The sequence below is a fragment of the Pyrus communis genome, chromosome 12, assembly GCF_963583255.1.
Source record: "Pyrus communis chromosome 12, drPyrComm1.1, whole genome shotgun sequence".
NCBI lineage: Eukaryota > Viridiplantae > Streptophyta > Magnoliopsida > Rosales > Rosaceae > Pyrus > Pyrus communis.
The window spans coordinates 15,677,910-15,698,769 of NC_084814.1; the positions used below are offsets into that span (position 1 = coordinate 15,677,910).

The 20,860-nt window shown below is 38.4% G+C and overlaps 2 protein-coding genes across 4 annotated transcripts; both read right to left on the reverse strand.

Annotated features, from left to right (window-relative positions):
* Window positions 1-243: 243 nt before the first annotated feature.
* On the reverse strand, window positions 244-3,931 carry LOC137710758 (serine/arginine-rich splicing factor SR45a-like). Of its 3 annotated transcripts, none has more exons than XM_068449881.1 (7): window positions 3,753-3,931; window positions 3,136-3,201; window positions 2,941-3,024; window positions 2,701-2,812; window positions 1,941-2,090; window positions 1,143-1,206; window positions 244-622 (listed from the first exon to the last, which is right to left on the reverse strand). In XM_068449881.1, the coding sequence occupies exons 2-7, from the start codon at window positions 3,156-3,158 to the stop codon at window positions 408-410; spliced, it is 648 nt and encodes a 215-aa protein (XP_068305982.1). In that variant the 5' UTR covers window positions 3,159-3,201; window positions 3,753-3,931; the 3' UTR covers window positions 244-407. The 3 variants fall into 3 exon arrangements, with proteins under 3 accessions (XP_068305982.1, XP_068305983.1, XP_068305981.1); XM_068449882.1 differs by having other exon boundaries at window positions 244-616; window positions 3,136-3,158; window positions 3,753-3,930; XM_068449880.1 differs by having other exon boundaries at window positions 3,136-3,158; window positions 3,753-3,928.
* Window positions 3,932-4,909: 978 nt separating this feature from the next.
* On the reverse strand, window positions 4,910-11,727 carry LOC137710728 (beta-adaptin-like protein B). Its single transcript, XM_068449838.1, has 15 exons — window positions 11,524-11,727; window positions 10,697-10,894; window positions 9,922-10,035; window positions 9,505-9,755; window positions 9,252-9,387; window positions 8,957-9,136; window positions 8,733-8,825; window positions 8,413-8,624; window positions 8,253-8,316; window positions 7,937-8,116; window positions 7,546-7,638; window positions 6,759-7,168; window positions 6,267-6,456; window positions 5,984-6,187; window positions 4,910-5,432 (listed from the first exon to the last, which is right to left on the reverse strand). The coding sequence occupies exons 1-15, from the start codon at window positions 11,608-11,610 to the stop codon at window positions 5,133-5,135; spliced, it is 2,712 nt and encodes a 903-aa protein (XP_068305939.1). The 5' UTR covers window positions 11,611-11,727; the 3' UTR covers window positions 4,910-5,132.
* Between the last annotated feature and the right edge of the window lie 9,133 nt (window positions 11,728-20,860).

Sequence of the window (20,860 nt, forward strand, 5' to 3'; positions counted from 1 at the left end):
AAAAAAAGAAAAAAAAAAAGGTCTAAATAGCATAAATGAACTTGAAATATCATAATTGAACTAGAAAACTATATGGTTGATTGTCATGGTGATTAGTATTCTTTTTTAACCCACTACGTTCCAAGTTCAAACTTTACCCTCTCACCTTAGTGTATTTTAGTGTCAAATATCGTTGTAATAAAAAGAACTGCGTTATTAAACTTGAAAACGCATATGTTATTTCAAATTTAGAGGATTTGGGAATAAAATGGAAGATGCATACAACTTGATTAAGAATACGAACACAATACACAAGTACAACAACATTGGAGAAATACTTGGTCAGAATAAAACTAAAGATCCCAAAACCTCACACCAAAGTGTAAAACAAATAAATGCAAGGGGACGATTAGAAATTTGGATTTTCTCTATCTAGGGTTTCTGCCCCCTGACAAGGAGCGTTCCCTGCGCCTCCTGTACGAGTGCGAGTGTTCATCCGCCCTCCTACCATATGGAGAGCGTGATCTTCCTCGGCGGTCCCTGGGATAAGGATCTCTGTCTTGCAACCTGCGAGGTGAATAGCTTCGAGATCGTCTATGGTCATGATCACGATCACGATCACGGTCACGGTCACGTCCTGCATCTTTATAAACCATGTTGACATGAGATATGAATACTGTGTCTGGATCCTACATCAAAACTAGCATCTTCCCATCTCAAAGGAAGTTGGCACTCTAGACTTATGATAAATGGGACATGACGAAAAGGGTGAGGTGATATTGTTTTTCATACCTCGGCTGCATTTTCAGGGCTTAAAAGCGTGAGGTCAAAGAGGAAACATTTTTAGTGAAAATTAAATCAAGTTGTGCTGAACAGGGAAGGAAATTTCAAGAGGACCACATTCCTCCATCAGTACCCCTCAAACAAAGCATTATACTAGACTCTAATCCAAAAATTAGGTATGGTGAACTCGATTGTACACCCGAAATGTAGATCGTTCAGATCTAGAGGGCCACGCACAAAATAACACAGTAGACCCTCTGTGGTAGTGTGTAAAAGGTTACGGGGAGAGGAGTGACAAAAGCTCTATGTGAGGGTTCCAACCCAAGGCCAGCAACCATGTACAATTGCTAAAAAATTATAATACCGATCCATGTCTGTACCTCGTTTATCTCTCAAACCTTGATACCTTCCGGGAGTTGGAGTCCTCCCTCGTTTCCTTTTTGCCTGCATATTTAACAAAATGCAAAATGACATCACGGAAGATAAATAAGCGAATAGATTAATCGAGGTGTGAAAAAAAAGGGCAGATAAACAAGTTAACAATCTACTCAAAACAGTCCATATGCAGCTGCTTGCAACTATTTCAAACTACGTGAAGCTAACTGGCCATCGCAATGATTATGATCCACACAATTGGAAGGTCCACAGCAGTGCATTATCGCATTTTTAACGTCACCTTCCTAATTGTATACCAAGCCAATGGCATGCCTTGCTAACCTTACTGGCGGCAAGGAGCTTTTCTGTCCGACTTCCAACTTTTATTTTAATTAGATACAACATATAGTTCGGATGGATTAAGTAGGAGAACCCAAAAAGCAAATGTGACAAGAAGAATTTACCATGCCTCTAGGGTATTAAATATTGTGGTTAATAAGCAACCATGGAAAACGCTGTTGCCAATGAAAAAGAGGGATAAAGGGCATACAACCCTTGGCAAAATAGTTGAGTTTGTATCGATGATTTTTGAATGTCGACGCAGAAACCCATGTCGTGAAGGGGATAGTTTTGACTGTTTAGAGCTTAGACTGTGAATTCGATGAAGCTACAGTGACCAGACCTGCTGCCAAAACTTATTAGGCAACATTTTTTAAGAGGTAAAATCTTCACAAGTAAAAGTTTAAACAATTCAACTGCATACTGCACAGCAACTTTCTTGATCATTTGACAGAAACTAATACCTTTTCCACTGTAATTAATCGACCTTCAAGCACAGACCGATCCAAATATTTGATGCAGCGTTCTGCATCCTCAACAGTTTCCATTGTGACAAAGCCAAATCCACGGGATTCTCTGGTGCGAGGGTCTGTAACCAGATGGCAGTCAAGTACCTGAAACAATAGCTCATATGTGATTCTCTCGGAATAAGATATGTATTAAGGCTCTCAAAAGATAATTACTTTCCAGGTTGACATGAAGCTATAGTAAACATGGAGCATGAGCTATTCTATGAGAAGTCTAATAAAGAAAGGACTACACATTTTCTAGGTACAAACATAAAGTTAGAAGCTAGAACAGTTATTTTTATCAATCAATAGTAAGGCTTCACTTGAATATCAGGACTAAAGTGTAAATGGAAGGGAAGCCATTATATTGCCACAGATGTCACCCTCTTCTTTAGAAGATAGAACTCAAAATTATCGCTTCCTTTCTAGGGAGATCCAAGCATAATAGGCTAGTAAGCTACATGGGAAACAAGGTACCTATCCAGTGATGGGTAGTTAGCCTAACTTGTATCTAAAGTACTCGTTATAACAATCTCCCAAGTTGGCACTTTCTTTCCTTGTAAGATATTTGTGCTTTGCAGTCATTAGAACTGCAAAGCACAATAAATTACATCGATATGAAGTTGTTCCCGGGTAAATTGTATTGTATAAGTTATCATTCTCATATCAGGTGTTCCCTATATGATTTAAAAACTAGATGCGCAATAACTCGTACCTTCCCCTGTTTATTAAAAAATTTCTCAAGATCAGTGGAGGTAACCCTTGTGGATAAGCCTGTTACGTACAAGTTGTTTCCAGGATTGGATGCATCGACAGATTCATGGCTCCTGCAGCAAGAAAAACCATTCTTCAACTCAACTCAACAAAGCATGAACCCAGTATTTAGGTTTGAATAAAACCAAATCCATTAAACCAAAACCGGTTAAATATAGGGAATTTGAGATTTGCAGTATACCTAGAACGACTTCTCCTAGACCTCGACAATGATCTCGACCGGCGGCCTCTGACGGGTGAAGGAGAGTTGTGTGGCGAAGCGGACCTAAGTCAATAATCACCAAAATCAATTGAGAAATTGTGGGACTACTATCATTGATTCGTTATTAAGTGAACAAACTTGCAATTCCAAATAAAACTTAAAACGGATTCTGACCTTCTTTCTCTTGGGTATGGCATCTACGAGTAGACACAGAAAAACAAGTATACAACATTAGATACCCTTCAAAAATATTAAACATTCAGTATAATGTATCAATATAGCTGTCGGGAATGCGTGTGTACATTCATACATGCATACAACCAAATACGGGCCTTCAACCATATATTCATTTCAGATTCTAATACGTGTATGAATTACTGATAATTTGGTTTCAGATTCATAGATTAGTCAAATAAACAGCTTCATTAACTAATGATTATCATTACCTTTACTTTCTAGGACGTGACTAAAACCCAAAAATACACAATTCAGCTATAAACGTTAAAATTAAACTCAATGGAAGGCATAATTAAGTCACAAACACATATTAGACAACAAAAAAACCTAGAAATCTCATAGTTTCCTGCATTTTCTCCGGACGTGTTCTTTTGCTGTTAAATTAAACAGAATAATTCGAAATATTCGAACAATTTATGAACGCCTATTTAAGTAATTCAAATTATATCAATCAAAATACCAAGAAACTATCGAAAAATTGATTGGGCAAAAAGCATTAAAGAGGTTGAAATCTCTAGATGGAAATTAGGGGAAAAGATTGGAAGCAGATTTACCTCTGGCTGTGGCTGGTGGAATTGCTGAGTCAACTCGGATGCCCTAACTCGGCGAGAGGAAAACTGCCTCAGACCCGAAAGGGGAGAAAACGTATAAACGAATGCAATTTGGACGATGCTTTCTCAGCTCCCACGTGCAAGTAGAAGGGCTCCAGCATTCGCTTTCATGTTTTCTTCCTTTTCTTTTACCTTACTTTCCACCTAAAAGTTTACTACTTAGTTTTAATTCTAAGAAAAATGGTAAGGGAACTTTCTTGAAGCGAACTCCTTGGACTCCGTCATCTCATTTCTCATAGCATAATATTTTATTATATTAGCATAAGAATCATGTCAAAAATATGATATGACCGAGAATTCATGGAGAGTCTCATTTTGAGAGTTTCCTTAGCATTTCTCTAATTTTAATATCTAAACCTTTATGTTAAATGTGATCTTATATCGTATACAATGATAGGACCTACATTTATTAAAAAGTTTCGTAATGTGATTAGTTTTAAACATCTAGATATTAATTACATCGTATACAATGGCAGAACCTACATTTATGTTAAATGTGATCTTATATTATATACAATGATAAGATCTACATTTATTAAAAAGTTTCGTAATGTGATCAGTTTTAAACGTCTGGAGATTAATTACAACGTTGGCGGTTACGTTTTAAAACATTTGTACTCGCATATTTGCCCCGAGAATGTGTAAATAACGTCAGCCTTTTCATTTTCCGTTTTTTGTCCGCATCTGGTCGTTCCTCAAACTCAAATTAGGCCGTATGAAGCTTACGGGAAGAAAATTGATGATAATACAGCTTGATTAAGAAGGAAACTTTTGGGCTCAACCAATTTTTATGTTTTAAACTTTGAAGGGTTCCATCAAATCAACCCAGCGGATAGAATATTAATGGAAATATGGTATTGGTTGATGAGAAATTATACAGAAACTGGAAATCCAGGTTTCTACAGCAATAATTTTAGGCGTGCTTGCCACAATCTGCCACCGGCATGGACGATTTTCAACCGTTGATGTAAATAAATCCTATAACAACGATTCAAGTCATCCATGAACGGGGCAATTGTCGCTGACATTTTTAACAAGGAACGGAAAATACATTCTATACGCAAATGCAAATTGAACCATCAAACTTACGGTGAAGAATATAACAATTACACACCGAGTTCAAAACCGGTGTATTGAAATATATAAAACCTCAAAAGTTTGAACAATGTAAGGTCAATTCAAGTGGCAATAAAGGAAAAGTACAAAGAATGGCAGAAAGATCAACAAAAAAAAGAAGAAAAACTCGATAGCCACTGCTGAGTTTACAAAAACTAACACAAAAAAAATATAAGAGATTCACAAATTTTAAACATATAAACACAATCAATCCTTGAGGAGAGTCTCCATGGCTTCAAAGAAAAGAGGTGCTGTCTCCGGGCTTGGAGTCTTGATCGCAATCTTGACCCCGGGGTTATTCACGACTGTGGTGAGTTCAATCAAGAATGGTATTCCTCGGGGGATTTTTGCAGAGAAATAGAACACATCCTGGTTGGCATGTTTGCGCTTCGCAATAAAGAACATGTTTGTAGCGGCCAGGCGGTCCAGAGTCACTTCAACATTGCTCAACACAATTCCAGGGAAGTCCTTTGTAATCTCATTTGTATCCGGAAGAGACCTCCACGTCTGCAATGGGGATAAGCATCAGTGTTTTAAAATGCTACAATCAAGACTCGTTTAGTTCCAGACTACACTGGCATCAGTGTTTGAACTGGCAGTAAATGATCAGAAATTTTGTATCAATAAGTTCCAGACTACACTGCTTTCCGGTATTTTTACCCCCGTTTTAACTTCTGTAGCAAAATTTTGTGCTAAAATATTCCAAATTTTAATTTACAACCCACATTTTGACCCACTTCACCTTCATTCTAACCTAATCCTTCTCTTTAACAAAAAGGAAATATAGCAAAGAACCACATGACCACAGCATTGCTGTAGTAATGACCCTAATGGAATGCTAGGTGTCCATTGTTGTATCACCTCCCAACCTAGCCCCTTTCCATGTCTAACCGAACTACGCCATTGTTTAAATATATACTTGAATAATATAGTCAATAAACCTTAAAAAGGCAACATAAATTTTCAGCTTGATGTGGGGTCTGATATCTACTAGGCGAAGATGCAAATGACCCTACACTAAAAGTTGAAAGAAAACAGAAGGTGCAAGATGATTTTACCTCAAGAAAATTTGCACGCTCCATTCTTCCATCATCAGTAAAGAAGACATGCAATGAGATTTTATCGTTAAAGTACCAGACTGGTTGTTGACTGTTTTTCACAGCAACCTGCAATAGTGAGCTTGGAGGACCTTGAGACATATTCTGGAATGTAACCATAGGCAAGAGAGTCCCCGCAGATGTCCCAGGTTGCAATTGTGGAACCTAATGGGGATCAAGGTATTTGTATTATAAATTTTTGTTTGGGAAGAAATCTCACTCAATTTACACGTTTAATAACTACCTGAAGGGGTCCAGCAGCTGCAAGGCCAAATGTATTTTTGTTGAACTGAATCATGAACCCGTCCAGCGGAACCTGTGTGTTGTTCTCGAACAATAAACTGTAAAATATTTGCCCTTCCCTACGTGTCAACTGAGCACTGATTTGTAAACCTTGACCAGTTGATGCTGGTAGCACGACAGGCAACGGAGGTCTGCAAACAAGGCCAGAAAATTCAATAAGGTTCTTTTGATACTTTACACCGACATTGAACAACGACTATTTGCAGCATCTAAATTAAACACGGGATTCATTTTATCAAACAGTTCATATAAAAGGAGTTTTTTTTTTTTTTTTTTTTTTTTTTTTTGGCGTGAGCTCATACCCACAGAAAAAGACTAATGCTCACAAAAAAATGGAAACCAAATCACGCACAGCCAGCGGGGTCAGTCCACTCCACATGACAAAGTATCCACCACACAAATAAGACCACTATGCAACTTCCATTATACTTACCCAGCAGGAGAAGCAGGCTGATCCACAGGGACAATAGCACTATTTTCCAGGCCCATCAGGTCACCAAGTAAATCTGGCACTGGAGCAGGTGCAGGCACACGTGCAGGTGAAACTGGTGTAGGTTGTCTAGATGCAGCATATGGAACACCTGAACTAGAGCCGGTTGGGGATGCAGAACTATCAGCAACATGAGCAGGTGATTCAGAATTTCCTGTTTCGCTACCATAGTCCTCATCTTCAGTTCTTTGGGCTGTGGTCTTCACACGGGTAACAAATGCTTCTGGAGGCTTGTGATACACAGAGGATAACGTAGCAATGTTAGCAAGAAGCTCATCAAGAAGAGATGGATCAATCAGGTTTGAATCATCACTGATCACTGGCTTCTCAGCTAACACCACATCCTTGGCTGCCTGTGAGATAAGAAGCATTCCCATGAGCTCAATACTATAACCGTACAAGGATATGCTATTCTAAATTGTCAAACTATGGTTTTGCAAAGGGTTCACAGCAAGCCATTGTACTCGAGTGGAATATACATGAGCACAATAATGGCAACCAGTAGTAATCTTCACCTAAAATAGATTTCAAACCCCAACCTGTCCCCCCAAAGAAAACAAAAGTGGAAAAATAGATTTGTGGTTATACATGTAAAAGAAAAGGGGCATGCATTAACTATTGGATTGACAGAGAAACAAAATATTATATATCAACTAAGGGGGAGAGAGGGAAAAAAAAGATTGGTTTTTATATTGAGAAAGAAATGGAAAATCATTTTGGCCAAACCCACCTCTGGGTCAGTTGATAGAAGACGCCAATATATGTAGGCCCGATCTCGCAAATCAGGATTGTCTGTTTCCACAGTAGCATTATTTAAAACAATCTGCAAATATGCATCTACACAGTGAGAATTTTACTTGGATAATATCTAGAAAATACAACTATGGCCCAAGTATGCAAGGAAATACTTTAAAAGTGAATAAACATATAACCCTTAGACATTCGCATTCATAGTAAAAAAGAGTGTCGCCTCTTAGGTACTACATTATATTAGAACAACGAAATCAGAACAATGGCTGCTTTAATGATGGTATTCTGCATTCTAATATGTCATTTATGGTAAAAGAAGGAGAACAGAAGCTAGAGAGGATAACTGCACATGAATAATACAAAAGGAGAACCTGTATCATCTGCTGTGGTCCTTCAGTTGGCTTCTTAAGAAAGAGTTTAACAGTTGCAGTCAGCAATTGCAATTGGACATGAGCAGGCTCTTCAGGGAAACTTTCCAGAAAACTTTCAAGTAGCTCATCAGCATTGTCAATTCGTTCCGCATATTCACCAATTATCCAGATCATGGATGCCTTTTGGGGAAGAAAAAGTGAGAAAGAACATGAGCATGGAAACATGAAGTACAAATCAGAAGGCTTAAGCAGTGAAATATTTTATAGCAAAGCAAAAAGAAAAAACATAAATCTTAAGCTGGGGATACTTGAGTACCTTGGCTTCTGGTTCATCTAAAGTGTCAAGGCTTTCACACAGAGTTGCAATAATGGACTCATAGCTGTAATCAAGATAGCAATCCATTACAAAGTTTGTAAGGGAAGATTCCTTCATCAACAAAATTCAAAATTCAAAAAAATGAAAGCCCATAACTTACGTATTTGGATATCTTCTAAATATATCTTTGATGACAATAATGGCCTCTTGAACTACATAATTTACTTTGATCTTAATAAGCTCCAGTAAAACAGTAATGCACCGCTCAGCTGCTCTTTCTAATTTGATGGCACAGCGACCAATGGCACGGACAGCTTTTCGGACAAAATCCACATCTACTTCGGTAGCATACTCTTTAAACTCCAACAAAACCTGCAGAAATGTTGGAGCAATCATGATTTTAACTCCACTTTGAGAGGTGACAACTTTCAACCATTAAGGTCTAATATGAAAAAGTAACTCCTGGCAAGATCTACATACCTGGTCTATATTTCGGTCTGAAGCAAGCTTTATCATGATTTCTAACTTTTCCATCTTTACATAAATTGGATCATTGTACTTGCAGAAGAACACCTATAAAAGAATCGAGCGTTATGGGAGCTTGCCTTGCTTACGATTCGGCTACATAGTTGATAACAAGTATCAACTCCTTGTTAAAGTGGATCAAACAACAAGACTCTACACTGAAACTAATTTTTATTTACCTTAATTTCATGAGCGAGGATTGTGGGTCGTCTCTGCACTATAAGGTTGATGTTTCTCAATGCAACATATTGTATCTCAGGCTCAGCAGATAGTAGTGTCACGAGTGGAGGAGCCATCTTTTTGCAAAGATTTCTGACGACATCAGTACTAGTTATAAGTTCCATTTGTTGGAGGATCATCTGCAAGTAAAAACATATGGAAACGACAAAACAATTACAGAGGTTACCAATGATGATAACTGAAAGCATTAACAACGACATAATGATTCAGAACATTAGAAAATGGAATCCCCACCTTAACAGCTGAAAGTACAACCGCACAGTTAGCATGTTGTAATCGTGGTGTAACTCGCTCTACTATATTTTCAGCTTCACGAGCGTCTGCTGCCTTGTATTTAGAAAGAGCATCCAATATGAAAACTTGACCCCACCTGAACACTTATCATAAGCAAGTTAGATAAACAAATAAAAAGGATTTTAACAAAAAGCTAACATGATCTAGCCGCATAAAAAATAATTGAAGTCAGCACTACTAAAAGTAAACATACTCTGTACATTCATTTAAGGCGGTAAGGAGCTTTGACAGAGTGTGACTAGTGATCTCAAAGATGGGTCTATTACTATTCTCTTGAATTTCGGCTAAAGCAGCCACAGCATTTGCTACAACCATAGGATTATTATCAGATATCAAATCCTTGAGGGATTCCAGAAAACCCCTATCCTCAACTAACTCTGCATTTATGTCATAAAGTTTGGCCACACATATGGCTGCTGTCTTCCGCACATAAGGATCATCATCCTGTCATGAAGTATAGAAAACTAAGAAACAGATAACAAGACACAAGCCAAGCAAAATACTTTACAAAATGTTGAAAAGTAAACAGCTGAAGCTGCAAATATTAACAAACTTAAGACTAAGTTCCGACAAGCAAGTATGCAAAAATGTATAAGCACTAAAAATCAACCTTGAGACATCTCTGAAGGGGATCACATAGATATTCTGTAATTTTATCAACACGAATGCAACCCATTGTCCGGACGGCTAAAGCACGAATCAAAGGATTTGGGTCCTGTGAATCCTGCATAATTGATCACGCAAAACAAGGCAATTAGAACAAAAAATCATTAAATATATGCTTTGTTCATTTTTAACACAAATAGGAATTAAGCTCATCCTTTCCAAAAAGAAAAAAAAGGGTGTGTTCCTATATCCTTTGGAAATGCCATATTACCAATTTGGCTGTCCTCAAGATCATATTTGGAACATCGCTTTGTCAATTATAAAGATGGAAAATTAACTGAACCAGAGGGGGTAAAGAAAAAAGAAATGATATTACTGACTTGAAACTTAAATATGGAGTGAAAAATCAAATTTCTACTTGCTTTAGCATGATAACATTCTCTTCTTTACAAGACCTATACGTTTAAATTATTAATGTACAACCTTGACCCCTCGCAATTTCAGCATCTATCACATATACTTTGCCCGTTAACTTATAATCAAATGGCTATATTACACCTGTCTTTTCTTCTCCCCTAATTGCAAGTATACAAATCATCTGTAAAATGTCTAAATTGACCTAACCCAATTACATGGAAATGTGTGGTACTCAAAAACTATGAAAAGATATAAATTTCAAAATCAGCAACCAACATGTTGGGACAGATTTTGAAATCAAGATTTACACCAAAAATAACTGCATGAACTGTAAAACACTGAAGATTTCATAGCAGTTTTACCTTGACAAATGTATTCACCGCAAGTATTGCTAGATCAGGCTGGCTTTTAGCATAATTTATCAGATACAAATAGACAAGCTTCTTCAGCTCCAAGTTTTCTGTTTGCATGCAATTCACTACATCTGTGAAAAGTGACGAAACATCCTTCCCAACAGTCATTGCGGCGATCACCTTCTTGACCGCATCTTTTCTCTTATCCTGTACCACGCATAAAAGACAATTACGTTCTCAATGTTTCCGATAAAGCACACCAGAAACATAACTTGGAGCCGAAACAAAGACCCAAGCTTATAATGAAAAGATCAAATATGATGGTGCAACGAGCGGTCGTGGTCATTGTGATAGGGAATCAAACAAATAACAGGAATGAACTCATAAACTACGCCGATATCAGAAATGTAAATTTATCATGTAAAACTACAATTCACTGCACCACGAGAAAACGCTCCGATTTTTACTATTATCAGATAACAAACGGAATTGCATTCAAACAAAAAGAGCAAGTTTTCATTTTCGTTTTCATTTCCATCAGTTTCTCCAGCACCAAACAGAACACAAACCTCATGACAAGTGACACACACACATTCCGTATCGGATCCGCACAATTCCAGAACCCTAAGGTCGCAAGTAACGAAACTCGAAGAAATCGAACAGCAATTTAAGCAACAACTCAAATCGCAAACTAACAGATCTGCTTAAAATCAATCTAAGATTGGCAACGAAACGCCGTAACAAAGAATCGAAAACCTAATACAAGCAGATCACAGATCAATTTGAATATGCACATATGATTGTAGAGAGAGAAAGAGGAGAGAGAGGGGGGGGACCTTGTATTGAGAATTGAGCTCCTCTTTGAGCTCAGGGATTTCGCCCTTCTTGGTGGTGGAGAAGTACTTGGAGTCGTGCCCGCTCATATCTTTGCTCCGGAGTCGTCTCCTCCCCTCTCTCTCTCTTCTTTTTCTCTCCGCCTGCAACTCAATGCCTCAGACCAAAATGCTCGTCTAAGAGACGACGACAGCAAAAGAAGAACAAGAGCAAAAGAAAAAACCGATGAAAAATTACTTGTGTTAAATCCGAGCCGGTGGGAGAACTGAGCTAAACCGGCCGGTTTTTTAATTACAAAACAATATTATTCTCCTCCAAACTATCCTACGACACCGTTTGCTATTTTGTTTTAACTGAAATTTGCTTTACTGTAAGGGTATAGTCAAATTAAAATTGGAAAGTACTTTAAAAGATTTTAGAATTATGAAATGGTAAATTAGATTTTAAAGTTAATATCGTCAAGTTCTTTGGTTTTTTTAACATTTAATACATTAAGTTTTTTTTATCTCAGAATAGTATCTGAGGTTAAAATTTTGGAAGTCTCATATTTCAGTTAATTCAGTCGTTAACTGGTGGTGTGACTTTCAAATGGACAATGACTTGACATTATGTGAGGCTTACATGAATATTAAGAAATTAAAAATTTTTAAAAATAAATTTTAAATTTAAAAATTTAAAACTTAAAAAAATTCAAATGCATGAGTTTCTTTTCTGTATTTTTTATAATAAAAAATATAACATGTTAGTGAAATTACTTCTAGCAAAAGTCCTTATGAAAACAAGCCCTAATCCATTGTTTATGACCATTTTTTAGAAGAGATAAAAGCACTTTGGAGCAGCATTGGCCCAATATTTTTCTTTAAACAAACCATATTATCTAGACTAAAGGAAAGTGGGTGGACTTAGTCTCACAATGAGCTAGCAATAATTTGATTCAAACTCACATTTAACAAGAATCGAACCTAATACCTCTCACTTATAAATAAAAAAGAATATTATTATATCGCAATACTAAGTGACACACTAACCCGATACTTATGCACGAAGAACTTCTGAATAAAAATTTCAACATGTTTATATTGATTGGACTTAACCAGTGTTCTAAAACACGGCCTAGGCAACCACCTAGGCGCTGGACGGCGGGCCTCCGTCGCGATTATTAAGAAATCGTTCAACAAATCGGAAGGGCTATTAATCGGTATCTAGACGCTTGATGGGCGAGCTAGGCGGTCATTGGGTGGGCAACGCGGGCTAGGTTGCGGCCTCGGCGGCCTTTTGGTTTTGTAACAAAAAAAAACAAAACAAAACTATTTGTACTAACGACAAGAGAGTGATCTGTTGAGGAATGAGAGAAAGATCTGCAATTTGTTGTTGAAAGAAGAGAGAGAGCTGTCTGGAACTTCTTGAAACCATCGTCATCAGGGTTCACCACTACACTGACCTACACAAATTCAGTTGATTTTTGGGTTGGGTTGGTCGGGATCTACGGTTTGATGAAGATGAAGGCTTGTTTGGTCAATGACAGAATGACATCGCATGGAGAGGGTAATTGGGCAAGGCTTGCTTAAACCAAGGAAGAAGCGAAGTGAAAGGATGGAGACTTTGGAATTGATGGCATAAAGAAAAAAAGATGAGAGTAATTGGGTTTGGGTAGGGAGAAGTGAAGAGAATGGATGAGACTTTGGAATTGACGGTATAAGGAAAAAAAAAAGATGAGAGTAATTGGGTTTAGGAGTCAGAATAAAAAATGATTCAATGAATAAAGAAAATTACTTTTGAATAAATAATGGATTGATAATATATAGTAAATTAAACAAAATATCTAGGAGCTAGTTGTTGAATATTTTATTATCTTTAGGTTAAGGTTTTCTTTGTAAATAACTAAACATACAAGGTCTTTTTGGGTTCTGTCTTTTTGGATGTATATACTTTGTGTATTTTTTTACTTTTATTTTTGCATTTTATCATTCTTTTATTATCCATAGAAGTATAGTTTTTTAAGTGTAAATAAACACTTATTTACAAGATATATAATAAATTTACATAAATCCGCTTACGCAGTTTATGTGACAGCCTGTTCCGAATTTTCGAACCGTAGGGGTGAAATGACGATTTTGCCCCTATTATGGTTGTTTCGTTGTGTGGTTGTTTTTGAGTGTTGCTTGGCTGGTTTTGAACCACACACACACCACACTCACTCACCCTCTCTCCCTGCCCTGTCCCAAGCCTTCTCTCTCTCCCATTCCTATTCTTCTTGTACAGACGACAACCAAAACCCTTGAAACCTTCACAGATCGAGGAAACAAATTACATATTCATGCTCGTGAGGTCCTTGGGAGTTCAACCATACCCATTTCATCTTGTAGGAAGCTTGGTGAGGTTCTTAGGAGGCTCGGGGTGGTTCGTTTGAAGGTTTTGGACGTCGGGATCGTGAGTTTCAAGCTTGGCCAGAGTTGGTGTTTTCCCGACGAGATTTCGTGGGTTTTAGTGCTTGAAAGTGGTATGGATTTGTTCCTCTTGTTGTAAGCTTCATTTTGGTACCAATTTTGTGAAATTTGGTTGAAAAACGAAGAAGATACAAGGTTTTGAAGTTTTTCGGGTTTCACCGGCGCCAGAGTTTGCCCGGAGAAGACAATGGAATAATCCGTCAGTTTGGACGGAATATTCCTAACAGCGTTAACGGAATCCGTCAGATTTAATGGAATATTCCTGACGGCATTAACTGACGCCGTCAGTGTGCCAGGCACGTGCCTGTGCGTGGGCGACGTGTGTAGCCGTGCCTTGGCCGGCGCGTGCGGCGTCAGAAAATTTTTCTAAAAAATATGGGGATGTTCCTGAGGTTGAGTAGATCACGTTGGTGTATTCATACACCCCATTTGAGCATTGTATGAGAAGTTATTTCGTGATGTTGGTTATGTGCTTTAAAATTAACGTTTTTATAGTTGTTTCGCATATAGGTGAGACCTATCCCAAGGACGAGCGCGGTCACTCGAGGTAAGGGGGTTACGACCTTTCTACATACCAGTGAGTGGGTTTTTGGTTTTCCGTATATACCTATATACTTATGCTTTTTTCAGAAAGTGAAATGAAACGTTTATACGTTTTTATGCCATGCTTATTGTTGGCCATTTATTTACGCATTATTAGTCACATATGTATATATATGTTTGGTGTTGTGGACGCACAGGTAAGTGCCAGGTGAGTTATGAATTATGTTTATGTTCAGTAGTGACTTGAGATGCATAGAGAGCTCATAACCTGCACCCCCGGTGTTAGTGCTCCCACCCAGAGTTGGGCATAGTCCTTCACATGATGTTCACCTCCTGCACCACACGCTCATCTTGGATCCAAGTTAGGTGCACAGTCCTGTCGCACAGACCACTTTAGGTGACCCGCGATTAGTCGCCCAGCCTTCACGTGATCGTAGCACTTGAGCGTACTTATCATACACTCAGTCTTGTCGTACTGACCACTTTAGGTGGTTCCGACTCGTGTGCAAGTATAGTTAGTGAGATGGAGATTTGAGCTCTAGATTTAGCTGTACATATCACGTTAGGTGACTCTGGTTGACAGATTACATGGCATTGATTTGACATTACCTGAGCATTTGCATTTTATTTCGAGGCTTTTGGCATGGCATATTTCTGAGCATGACTTATATATATGTATATTCTATTTTTCTGGGAAGTATACAGGTTTTACGGCGAGGGGTTAGAATCTTGTTTATGAAATGGTTTTTGAAAAGCTTTGTTTTTGCCCACTCACGCTTTTTGTTTTGCACCCCTCCAGGTTCTAGTTGGCTAGCACTTTTGGTGGCTCCCCAGAGGATCTCCCCGGCATATCTGACAGATTATCACCAGTGTAGGACCACATTCGGGTGTGTTTTTGTAGTGTTATTTCTTCCGGATTACATTAGGTCTTCGTGCTCTGAACTTTGTTTTTCACACTTATGCTTGCACATGTATGTTCTTACTTTGTGTAAAGCTGGTTTTTATTTATCCGTACTTTTATTAGCTTCCGCACTGTGCACATGGTTACGTCACTTCCGCGTGACGCCCAGCATGCCCTGATCTCAATCGGGGTGTGTCAGTTTAGGCACCTAGGCGCTAGGCCCTGTCCGCCGCCCGACTAGCGCCTAACGTTTTTTAAAACCTTGGACTTAACATAAATGCAATACACAATAAATTTACAATGTTCATTATGTATAGTAGCCAAGTTACATAAATTTATAACAGGTTGAACATATGACAAAAATTACTAATAAGTGTGGTGTTGGAATTATTTTTGATTTAAAACGATTAATGAATGCCACTTAGTACTACGGTCTGGTAGTATTTCTCTTGACTTGTAAGTGAGAGGTCTTAGGTTCGATTCTCGTTCAAAGCGAATTTAAACCACATTATTGCTAGCACATTATGAGGTTAAGCCCACCCTTACTTTAGTGTAGATAATATCGTTTGTTCCAAAAAAAAAAAAAAATCGAAAACCTAATACAAGTAGATCACATATCAATTTGAATATGCACATATGACTGTAGAGAGAGAAAGAGGAAAGAGAGGGGGGGACCTTGTATTGAGAATTGAGGTCCTCTTTGAGTTCAAGGATTTCGCCCTTCTTGGTGGTGGAGAAGTACTTGGAGTCATGCCTGCTTATCTCTTTGCTCCGGAGTCGTCTCCACTCCTCTCTCTTCTTTCTCTCTCCATCTGCAGCTCAATGCCTTAGACCAAAATGCTTGTCTAAGAGACGACGACAGTAAAAGAAGAACGAGAACAAAAAGAAAAAACCAATGAAAAATTACTTGTGTTAAATCCGAGCCAGTGGGAGAACTGAGCTAAACCGGGCCGGTTTTTTAATTACAAGACCATATTATTCTCCTCTAAACTATCCTACGACACCATTTGCTTTTTTTTTTTTTTTTTTTTTTTTTACTAAAATTTGCTTTACTCTAATGGTATGTTTACCAAAAGGGGAATGAAATGATAGGAACATCCCCATTCATTCAAGTGTTTACCAAAACTTCAGAGATCAAAAAATTAGTGGGACCCGCATAAAATCAGGAATTCAATTCCTGAAAAAGGCAGAGTGGGATTCTTGGGTGAGAGGAGGGATTTGGATTCCTGGAAATTGTGTTCATCAGGAATCCAAGTTTTGTACCGGTAATACCCTCAAGCTTCAAAGTAATATTAGGATAAGGGGAAGGGGAGAACAAACCAGGGATATTGTTTGTCGCCCTTGCGGGTTGTGCTGATCTACTTCGCATAGTAAGATGAGCAAAATGTGGTTGGTGATGAGGAGAGCCTTGTGGGTGAGGGGGAGTGAGTTAAGGCGGTGGAGGGTGAGAAAGAAGAGGATGGGGGAGGAGGGAGGGAGGGAAGAGAGACGGTGGCAGTGGTGGGTATTGGAGAGGATGGTGGTGGGCATCCTGCGGCTGCTGACAAAGACTGGGGAGAGGGGGAGAGAGAGAAGAAGATATAAATTAGGGTGATTAAGAATCTTCTCAAATATGTGGAAGCAAATAAAAAAATATTATTTCATATTAAATTTGTACTCTAATAAAAATCTCTCTAAAAAATAAAAAAATGAAAGTGTGACATCTCGTCCCGAAATTATCGAAAACGTGTGTGTGAAATGACATTTTTACCCCTAGTTCGTTTTCACTACATTATTGGTTGTTTTGTGTGATATGGCATGTGTTGGGCCACACAAACACACACTGTCACTCTCCCAGATCCCCTGTCCCTTTCCCTGTCTCTCTCCCGTGCTCCCATTCCTTCCTCTTCCTTCGAACGTACGGACACACACACACCCAAACCCATCAAACCTTAGCAGATCGAGGGAACCAAGACCACCTTCGTGCTCGTGAGGCTGAGAGGAATCCAGTCGTACCATTTTCAGGTAAGGTTATCACCGTTTTCACGTCGATTTCACGACGTCCGATTTGGGGTACTATTCATGCGAACGTAATTTCTTACGTTTTACGAAATTTGAAGCTCGTAGGTAGCTTAGTGGGGTCCCAAGGAGTCTCGGAGTAGCTCGTTTGACAGAAGTAGACGTCGGGATCGCTGTATTCGAAGTTGGCCGGATTTGGAGTTTGGTGACAGGTAAGATTTCGTAGTTTTTAGCCCTTAAAAGTTGTATGGTTGTGTTCTCCTAATTCTAAGCGTCATTTTGGTGCAAAAATCACGAAAAATGGTTGAAAAACGAGAGAGAAATCGAAGTTAGAAGTTTTTCCAGTTTTCCGGTGCCGGCGACGGCACCGGAGGTTCGGCGGAGAAGGAGACGGAATATTCCGTCAAGTATGACGGAATATTCCTGACGCCGTTAACGGAATCTGTCAAAACTGACGGAATATTCCTTACGGCGTTAGTTGACGCTGTCAGCGTGCCAGACACGTGCCTGCGAGTGGCCGGCGCGTGTGGCCGTGCCTTGGCTGGCGCGTGAGGGCGCGTGCGGCGGTGGAAAATTTTTCTAAAAATTTGGGTGTGATCCTGAGGTTGTGTAGAGTACGTTGGTATATTCATTTGTCCAATTTGAGCAATGTATGAGAAGTTATTACGAGAAGTTGGTTATGTGCTTTAAAATTGACGTTTTTATAGTTGTTTTGCATATAAGTGATACGTATCCCGAAGACGAGCGTGGTCATTCGAGGCAGGGGGCTACGACTCTTCCACATACTAGTGAGTGGGTTTTTTATTTTCCGTATATACCTATATACTATATTTTTCCCAGAAATTGATTAAATGGTTATCAGTTATATGCCATGCATTACATTATCGTTGTCATGCATCGTTGGTTGCATTAGTAGTTGCATATATATATACATATGCATATTGGGTGCTGTGGACGCACAGGTAAGTGCCAGGTAAGTGTTATTCATGTTTATATTTCAGTAGTGGTTTGAGATGCTTAGAGAGCTCATAACCTGCACCCTCGGTGTTAGTGCTCCCGCCCAGAGTAGGGCACAGTCCTTCACGTGATGTTCACCTCCCGCACCACACGCTCAGCTTGGATCCAAGTTAGGTGCACAGTCCTGTCGTACAGACCACTTTAGGTGGTTCCGACTCGTAGGTGACCCGCGATTATTCGCACAACCTTCACGTGATCGTAGCAGTAGAGCGTATATATGTATTACACCCAGGCCTGTCGTACATACCATTTTAGGTGGTTCCGACTCGTGGGCAGGTTCAGTTATTGAGTTTGAGATTTGAGCTCTACATGCAGCCGTACAGGTCACGTTAGGTGACTCCGGTTGCCAGATTATATGTTATTGATATGATTTATACCTGAACACTTGCATTTCATTATGAGATTTTGACATGGCATAGTCTTGAGCATGATTGGCATATCCATATACATACGTATATATGTTTATTTTCTGGGAAGTATACAGGTTTTACGGCGAGGGGTTAGAATGTATTTTACTAAATGGTTTTTGAAAAACTTTGTTTTTACCCACTCACACTTTTGTTTTGCGCCCCTCCAGGTTCTAGTTGCTTAGCTGTTTCGGTGGTTTCCCATAGGGCTTTTCCGGCATTTCTGACAGACGCTCACCAGCGTAGGGTCACCCTCGGGTGTACTATTGTCATATCATTTTTCTTTGGACTGCTGTAGACTTAATGCTCTGAACTTAGTGTCTTACTTACGCTAGCACATGTTTTAGTACTTTGTATGCTAGTTTTAAATTATTCATACTTTTTATATTACTATTTTATTAGCTTCCGCACGTGCACATGGTTACGTCACCTCCGTGTGACGGCCAGCACGCGCTGATCTCGGTCGGGGTGTGTCAGAAAGAGTAAAAGTTTTACTAAAAATAATTAGCAAATAAAATAGATTAGTTAAGCAAGGGTACTTTAGTAATTATATTAGATTTTATTCCGATTCATATGAATTAGTAAATAGTTTATATATATATCAATGTCATTTCTACTCCGATTCCAAACAATTTTGGTAAACAACTTCAACAGGAATTTAATTCTGATTCCAGCTCATTCCAATTCCCCCTCAATTCAATTCCTTCTTAATTCAATTCCCCTCGATCTGATTACAGGTTAGTAAACGCATCTTAAGGGTATAGTCAAATTAATTAAAATTGGAAAGAACTTTAAAAGATTTTAGAATTATGAGATAGTCCATTAGATTTTAAGGTTACTATCGTCAAGTTTTTTTTATTTCAGGATGGTATCTGATGTCAAAATTTTGAAAGTCTTACACTTCAGTTAAATTTGTTATTAAGTCAGGTGTTAACTGGTGGCGTGACCTTCAAATGGACAATAACTTGGCACTATGTGGGACCTATGTGAATATAAAGAAATTAAAATTTTAAAAATAAAGTAAAATTCAAATGCATGAGTTTCTTTTATGTATTTTTTTTATAATAAAAAATATAGCATGTTTGTAGTGAAATTACTTCTGGCAAAAGTTCTTATGAAAATGAGCCCTAATCCATTGTTTAGGACTATTTTTCAGAAGAGATAAAAACACTTTGGATCAGCATTGCCCCGATATTTTTATTTAAACAAACCATATTATCTAGACTAAAGAAAAGTGAGTAGGCTTAACTTCACAATGAGCTAGCAATAATGTTGTTCAAACTCGCATTTAGCGAGAATTGAACCTAAGACCTCTCACTTACAAGTGAAAAATAATATTACTAGATCGCAATACTAAGTGACACACTAACCTGATACTTATGCACGAAGAACTTCCAAATAAAAATTTCAACATGTTTATATTGATTGGATTTAACATAAACGCAATACACAATAAATTTACAATGTTCATCATGTATAGTAGCCAAGTTACATAAATTTATAACAGGTTGAACATATGACAAAAATTAATAAAAAGTGTAGTGTTGAAATTATTTTTTATTTAAAACTATTAATGAATGCCACTTAGTACTACGGTATGGTAGTATTCCTCTTGACTTGTAAGTGAGAGGTCTTAGGTTCGATTCTCATTAAAGGCGAATTTGAATCATATTATTGCTAGCCAATTGTGAGATTAAGCTCATCTCTTCTTCTTTAGTGTAGAGAATATTGTTTGTTCAAAAGAAAAAGAAAAAAACGATCAATGAATGAATAGTTTATCAAATTTTCATTTTAGTCCCGTACATTTGGGATGACACATCCCGGCCCGAGCCCCCACCACATCCAGGGCTCAACTCCACCGTAGCACGATATTATCCGCTTTGGGTCCTGATCACGCCATCACGGTTTTGTTTCTGGAAACTCACGAGCAACTTCCTAATGAATCACTCATCATGGGATTGCTCTTGCGTGCTACTCGCTTAACTTCGGAGTTCCTACGGAACCCGAAACTAGTGAGCTCCCAAAA

Coding starts and splice junctions, on each gene's coding strand:
- LOC137710728 (XM_068449838.1), bottom strand. CDS start 11,610: ATGAGCGGGCACGACTCCAAGTACTTCTCCACCACCAAGAAGGGCGAA. Junction 7,639..7,936: donor GACCACAGCAGATGATACAG/GTTCTCCTTTTG, acceptor GCATATTTGCAG/ATTGTTTTAAATAATGCTAC. Junction 6,188..6,266: donor CAGCTGCTGGACCCCTTCAG/GTAGTTATTAAA, acceptor GATCCCCATTAG/GTTCCACAATTGCAACCTGG.
- LOC137710758 (XM_068449881.1), bottom strand. CDS start 3,158: ATGCCATACCCAAGAGAAAGAAG. Junction 3,025..3,135: donor CCATACCCAAGAGAAAGAAG/GTCAGAATCCGT, acceptor TTATTGACTTAG/GTCCGCTTCGCCACACAACT. Junction 2,091..2,700: donor TTTTTAATAAACAGGGGAAG/GTACGAGTTATT, acceptor CTATTGTTTCAG/GTACTTGACTGCCATCTGGT.